At 46.2% G+C, this 7,036-nt stretch overlaps 1 protein-coding gene across 2 annotated transcripts; it reads right to left on the bottom strand.

Annotated features, from left to right (window-relative positions):
- Positions 1-951: 951 nt before the first annotated feature.
- Positions 952-6,131, bottom strand: srp54 (signal recognition particle 54). Of its 2 annotated transcripts, XM_069711624.1 has the most exons (18): positions 6,054-6,110; positions 5,526-5,574; positions 5,322-5,413; positions 4,870-4,967; positions 4,655-4,746; positions 4,304-4,388; positions 3,935-4,039; positions 3,754-3,820; positions 3,612-3,669; positions 3,393-3,543; positions 3,163-3,311; positions 2,976-3,076; positions 2,690-2,776; positions 2,532-2,605; positions 2,188-2,296; positions 1,882-2,052; positions 1,553-1,648; positions 952-1,480 (listed from the first exon to the last, which is right to left on the bottom strand). In XM_069711624.1, exons 4-18 carry the CDS (start codon positions 4,945-4,947, stop codon positions 1,389-1,391), a joined length of 1,515 nt encoding a protein of 504 aa, XP_069567725.1. In that variant the 5' UTR covers positions 4,948-4,967; positions 5,322-5,413; positions 5,526-5,574; positions 6,054-6,110; the 3' UTR covers positions 952-1,388. The 2 variants fall into 2 exon arrangements, with proteins under 2 accessions (XP_069567725.1, XP_069567724.1); XM_069711623.1 differs by lacking the exon at positions 5,526-5,574 and having other exon boundaries at positions 6,054-6,131.
- Between the last annotated feature and the right edge of the window lie 905 nt (positions 6,132-7,036).

The raw sequence follows: 7,036 nt of genomic DNA on the forward strand, positions 1-7,036 counted from the left end.
GGTCTTTAAACTAGATGAAATCACTTATTTGTCAAAATATTTTCTACAGGGAAAAAAATGTAAATACATATTTCACTACAATTCTTTTAACTATTGTGACTTTTTACCAAATATTTCAGTTTTCCTGAGTTTTACAACTTTTGTGTCACATTAGTTTTTCTCATCTCAACCCAAAACATTGCCTTTGACAACAGATTCCACATTTAAACCTGCTGTTCAGGAACTTTAACATAGATATTGGGTTCACTGACTAAACCACCAAAGAAATATCATGTACAGTTTTTTAAATCTGCTGTCTGGTGGCTGGATGAATGTGTACTGAGCATGCTTTATGGAAGAGTATGTACACTGAGCTGGCTGACTTCCTGTTTAGACCTGTGTTCACTTGAATGGGGATAAAATAATTTCAGTGAGTAGACTTTCCAAATGTTCCAAAGGACTTTTAATTTGAAACAATGTTGTTTAATATGAAACAAAATATCTTAATTTTGAATAAAGGCCTTTTAATTTCAAATAAGGGCCATTAAATTGAAATGTGAATAATTTTTTTTTAAACAAGTGCGTTTAATTTGAAATTAGGGCCTTTAAATTGAAACAAGCTTTGGATTTTAAACAAAGGCTTTTAATTTGAAATGAGGGCCTTTAATTTGTAAGGTTAGGTTAGGTAGTTATTTTATTAATCCCCGAGGGGAAATTTAAAAAAAAATCCCCGCGGATTCTGCCAAGCCCGTTCCCTTAGCTGTGGTTTCGCTAGATAGTAGGTAGGGACAGGGGGAATCTCGTTCATCCATTCATGCGTGTCACTAATTAGATGAAGTAAGATGTATAAGTAAGAAGATGTAAGGCTTTATTACTCAGTGGCACCCATCTGGGTTTATAGGGCTGACTCCGCTGCTGCGCTCTAGCCTGAAAAATCCTGTTTTTGATTCTGTAGGAAACAATAAAACTTGGTTCTCTCAAAATATTTAGACTTTATTTTGAAAATCTCAAACGTTTCCAACTGTTGAGCTAAAAGTGACAAAGTCAAACTTGACAGTGAAATAAACACGGGACAGGAGCGACCCTGCTCCTTTTAAAGTTTACACAAACATTACAATTAAATTAATGGGGCCTGAAAATAGCCAGCCCGTCTTCCTCCTCCTTCTCCTCTTTCTCCTCCTCATCATCATCATCATATTAAGCAGCAGTCCAATTCTTTAAAATGTCGGACTGCTCCTTTACATCTTTATTTTCTTCTTCTTCTGGTGTTTTTCTAAAAGCAGAAATCTTTTCATTTTTTGGTGAACAGCAGCAGAGGACTGGTTGCTCCAAGCTTACGCCCCCCTCCACATTTCAGGAGGTGGAGCTTTAAGTTCTTCTTTGTTTTAAGGCAGCTGATTGGTCGGCGGTCACATGTTGTTGAATCCCATCATGCCTTTCATATTTCCGGCGGCTCCCTGCTGGAACTGACGCATCATCGACTGAAGTCCCGCCATCCCACCTGAAAAACACACAGGTGAGCAACACACACTCCCTCACGAGGTCCAGGTGAGTCCAGGGGTTCAGGCCTTACCCATGTGGTGCAGGACTCGGGGGTCCATCATCTTGGCCATCTGCTGGTTCAGTTTGGCCATCTGAGACGGGTTCACGTTCTTGGACATGTCTCCTCCTGAGGACACCAAACAAATACATCAAGACAAAAGTTCAAACACTCAGTCTCCCTCAGATCTCCTCAATCCCCCCTCAGACCTCCTCACTCTCCCTCAGTCCTCCTCAGACCTCCTCAGTCCCTCAGACCTCCTCACTCTCATTCTCCCTCAGTCCTCCTCAGACCTCCTCAGTCTCCCTAAGACGTCCTCAGATCTCCTCAGTCTCCCTCAGACCTCCTCAGACCCCCGTTACCTTTGAACAGTCCCTTGATGCCTCCCATCTTCTTGACCATCTGGGCGAACTTGGTGTACTGAGTGAGGAGCTCCTGGACGTCTCTGGTGGCGACACCAGACCCGCGGGCCACCCTCTGGATCCTGTTGGGCTGCTTACTGAACAGCTTCGCTCCGTCTTTACTGTCCAGTTCTGGAGGGAACATAACCAGTGGCCCAAGTCAGAGACCCTCAGCCGGCCTCCATTAAAGACAACTAAAGGTGTGTGTGTGTGTGTGTGTGTGTGTGTGTGTGTGTGTGTGTGTGTGTGTGTGTGTGTGTGTGTTACCCTGGTCGTTCATGCTGTCCATGATGGTCATCAGTTTCTTCAGTCTGGCCATCGATTCTTGTTCGTTTCCTTTACTCATGAAGTCAGTACCAAAACCCGGAATCATCCCCTGAACACAACACACACACACACACACACACACACACACACACACACACACACACACACACACACACACACACACACACACACACACACACAAAATCACACAACAGAGACACACAAACATGTGAGAAAACAACCTCCAATTCTGAAAACCTGGAACTGAAGTCCACACTGTGTGACCCGGTCGGTCCACACCATGTGACCCGGCTCAGGTGTTGCAGGTGAGCATCTGAGGTTACCATGATCTGTCCGAAGGGTCCCATCTTCATGATGTTCTGGAACTGCTCGTACATGTCTCTAAGGGTGAACTGGCCTGCAGGGCAGAGGGAAGAGGTCAGTCATCGTGCCCACAATGCACCGCGTGTCCACGGGTCGGTCGGTCTGCTCGGCTTCTCACCGTGTTTCAGTTTGTCGATCAGCTCCTCGTTGTCGTCCAGCTTCAGCTCGTTCACTCTGTCGATCAATCCCTCGATGTCGCCCATTCCTGATAGGAAGAGGAGGAGTTACTGGGGGTTTCCATGGAAACACTGTAAACAACAAGTTACTGGTACTACTTGTGCTAAAAAGTGTTGATAAAAAAACAACAACACATCAATCAACCATTAAATATAGTTACTGATTAATTTCCTGTCAATTCATCCACCGACCAGCAGGCGGCAGCACAACACAAACACTGAAGTTACCGAGCAGCTTGCTGATGAAGGGCTGAGTCTTGAAAGGCTCAAAGTCATCGATGTGTTCTCCCGTCCCGATGAAGATGATGGGACTCCTGGTGGCCGCCACGCTGATGGGAAACAGAAGAAGAACGTAAACAAACGGCCCTAAACGGCTCTGTGACATCATCACGCAGTCGAGGACGATTGTTCTTACGCGCTCAGAGCTCCTCCTCCTTTGGCATGTCCGTCCAGCTTGGTGACGATCACCGACGCCACGTCCACTTTGTCTTTGAAGGCTTTGGCCTGGGACTCGCAGGCCTGACCGATGGACGCGTCCATCACGTACACGATGTTGTCTGGTTGCTATGGAAGCAGGAGGATGGAGAAACGTCTGGTAGGGCTGATATTTACAGTGTTCGTCAGGTGGTGCGTTCAGGTACTCACCACAGCGTTGGAGACTTGCAGCATCTCCTCAAACAGCGAGTCTTCCTGTTTGTGTCGTCCGCTCGTGTCCACGATGATGATCTCAAAGTTCTCCCCTTTGAATTTCTCAACACCCTCAGCGGCGATCACCACCGGATCCATCTCTGTGTAACTGAACGCAACACACAGTCAGGAGGGGCACCTGAACGCAATACACAAGGGGACCAGCAGATGACTCACCTGCCGTAGAAAGGGATTCTGGCTTTCGTGGCATTTTGTTTCAGCTGATCAAAGGCACCTGTGAGAGAAAAGATCGCGCCAGGTGAGTGACAGGAAGTGAGGTGTCACGTCAGGTGACTGAACCACCTGAAGTGTTGTTTACCTGCTCTGAAGGTGTCTGCACAGATGAGGCAGGTCTTCCAGCCTTTTCTTTGGTAATAATACGCCAGCTGCAAGAGACAGGGAAGTCACAGTGAGAACAGACAACAGGGGGCGGGGTTTATGTACATAGGGGGCGGGGTCTATGTTGGGGGCGGGGTTATGTCTCAGGTGTGTGGGGTCACCTTGGAGCAGGTTGTAGTTTTACCGCTGCCCTGCAGACCGACAAACATGATGACGTTGTTCTTTCCTTTGGTTGGAGTCCAGGCCTTCACACCGGGGTCCACCAGCTGCAACATACATGACACACGGAACACGTTACACCAGCTGCAACATACATGACACATGTTGCACAAGCTGCAACATACATGACACACAGAACACCAGCTGCAACATACAGGACACAGACCACATTACACCAGCTGCAACACACATGACACACAGAACACCAGCTGCAACATACATGACACACGGAACACGTTACACCAGCTGCAACATACATGACCCCAGTTGGAACATGCACATGTTACTGAACACATCACACGTGTTCTGACCTTGACGAGCTCCTTGAAGACGGCGTGTTGGATCATCCTCCTCTTGTTCAGACCTGAGGCCATCTCCTCCAGGTCTATGGCAGACCTGCAGGGACACAAACACGCGTCACTCCCTGCTGGACCCAACCGGATTCAGATCCAGAACCGGTACACCTGGATCAGAACCAGACCAGCTTCAGATCCAGACTCTGACACATGAATCAGAACCAGACTGGCTTCAGATCCAGACTGTGATACCTGGATCAGAACCAGACCGGCATTAGGTCCAGATGTTGATAGTGGATCCCAATCAGACTAGCTTCAGATCCAGACTCTGACACGTGGATTAGGACCGAGGTGCATCAGACTCACTTGACATTCTCTCTCAGCTGTTTGACCAGTTTGATGTTGACGTCGGCCTCCAGCAGGGCGGCACACACCTCCTTCAACATGGCGTTCAACACCTGCAAAAAAAACATGGATTAGATTTGATTGACGCCTAGAGGTCGAGTCTATTTTCTGTCACCACTTTAACCAGTTAGACTGAGACAGACGTCAGGTTCGGTTTGGAGGTTTGTGTCGGATACCTCTTCATTGATGATAGTGGCGTTGCTGAGTGACCTCAGCGCCGAGGTGATCTTCCTCCCCAGATCGGCCAGCACCATGATGGCGGTCTGGATTGATCCTGAAAAACACGCCCGAATCAGTCAATGACAGAAAGACTACCTGGCAACCACTGAGCATGTGGAGGCGTCTGAGATGTCTGACACCTTAGAGGCTGAACTGGATTTACTCAGGATGACCCGATATGATCAGTATCTGAGCCGATCATGGTATTACTGAACTGATTAATATCGGCTATACTGAGCTGTATTCAGCCCCAATCCAGTTCCCTAAGACTTGTGGGAAATGGTGTTGGTTGTAAAGACTCTATGCACGACACAACCTCAGCAGCTCCAGGGTAAATAAAGGAATCGTGCAGCAGTGTTGCATAAGGTTGAAAGCCTCCACGTGGCTTCTGTTTCAGTGCAAAACTTACTGTGTTTATATGCGTGTGTTGTGGAGGGAAACTCCTCTACTGAGCAAGCTCAGTGAGTCAGCTGACAGGTGAAGGTGGCAGCCACACACTTCCTGGACAGAGAAAGGGAAAAAAATATATATATTTAGGTCAACAATTATTGATCAGAACCAAAGATCCTTTGTGATGGGGTCTCCCCACTCTGACGACTGATCAGGTTCTGACCTGCTGCTATGAAGTCTGATGATCAGCGAGTCCGTGTTTACAACCGTTTCTGTAACCGTCACATTAGATCAACATTTATAGCAGCAAGTTTCTGCCAAACACGATGAAAAAAATATGTATTTATGAGGTGAAAACCTCATTTCATTGTTTGTTCTAACAGGAAACTTTCATTTTTGTAGGAATTGAATATGTGTCATCAAAACATGACAACTTGTTTTTATTGTGAAAGGGTCCTGATTCCGGTGGCACAAATATAGGATTATAAATAAGTGTTAAAGGACAAACACTGAAACACTGATCACATTATCGATAATGACACTGATTGATCGTCTTTAAATCAGGCTGCTGCGTCAAACAGCTGTTTACATCAGTGCCAACACTTAGCAGCTAGCTGTTAGCCGTTAGCTCAGTTAGCCAATAGCTCGGCGTGTTCACGCGGATCGAACCGACAGAATGACGCCTGAGGCGGCGGCGGGGCCGTTAACAAGCTCGGCTCAAGAAAACCGGAGAGAAAAATGAGAGTCTTACCGAGTGTCGGTGGGTTTTATCAAACTGCAGCAAGAGGAGCGTCATCTAAATCTGACCGGACCGGAAACACAAGCTCTCTTCTTCTGCGGTTTTTTTTCTTCCGGTTTTTATTATTAGAAAATGTCAACAGCGCCGCCTAGTGGTTGGATTGTGGACCGGCGTTAACTAGCTCTGAAATAAAATATGTAGAGGCATGACATCAACTTAATACTGAAAACAAACAAAAATAAATAGTCTAAGAGTTTGGGGTTCCTGTAACACGCTTCTTCTTGTCATGTGTCACGCCTCTAAAACATGAATAACAGATGAGCAGATGTGAGACAGATGATGAGATTAGAAATATTTATTGTTGTCACTTTATTCACTAATTAATGCATAGTTAGCAAACAGGTGTCAGTCTTACCTGCAGCAGCAACCACAACACAACAATAATGAAACTCACAATATTTATTCCAGCAAAATAAAACTAAGCATAGCTAAAAATTTGCACCGCTACGTTACAGTCTCGCATTTTAATGATAATACAGAATATGTCTGTCAAATGGTGAAAAAACAAAAACAACAACAAAAAAACCATTGTTTCCAGAGTAAAACTGTAAAACCCAGCAGATCTCTCAGACCCCCATCATCTTCTTCACCATGTAGCCCGGCATGCTGTACAGGAACAGACCCACGATGGCCAGCAGCAGCAGGGCCGAGACGATTTTGATAGTCAGCCACCTGTACTGGTCACACAGCAGGTTTTTTACAGCTTTGAAGGGGATGAGGAACCAGAGGAGGGCGATGTCTGGACGGCTGGAGGAGCACAGAGACGTGAACAGTGTGAGTCAAACAACAGGGAGGAAGATGTGACAAGCTGAAGAACAAGTTCGCTCAGAGTAAGTCTGCAACTGGAGGATATGCATCAATACACAGAACAGTTCTGATGTTTCTGAGCCACAGTCCGGGCCATAGGTTCTGACTCCATTCAGATAAAGGATCAG

The sequence above is a fragment of the Brachyistius frenatus genome, unplaced genomic scaffold, assembly GCF_029030835.1.
Source record: "Brachyistius frenatus isolate BFR_SWC_R1_liver_20210118 unplaced genomic scaffold, ASM2903083v1 Contig_102, whole genome shotgun sequence".
In the NCBI taxonomy this organism is placed as follows: Eukaryota; Metazoa; Chordata; class Actinopteri; family Embiotocidae; genus Brachyistius; species Brachyistius frenatus.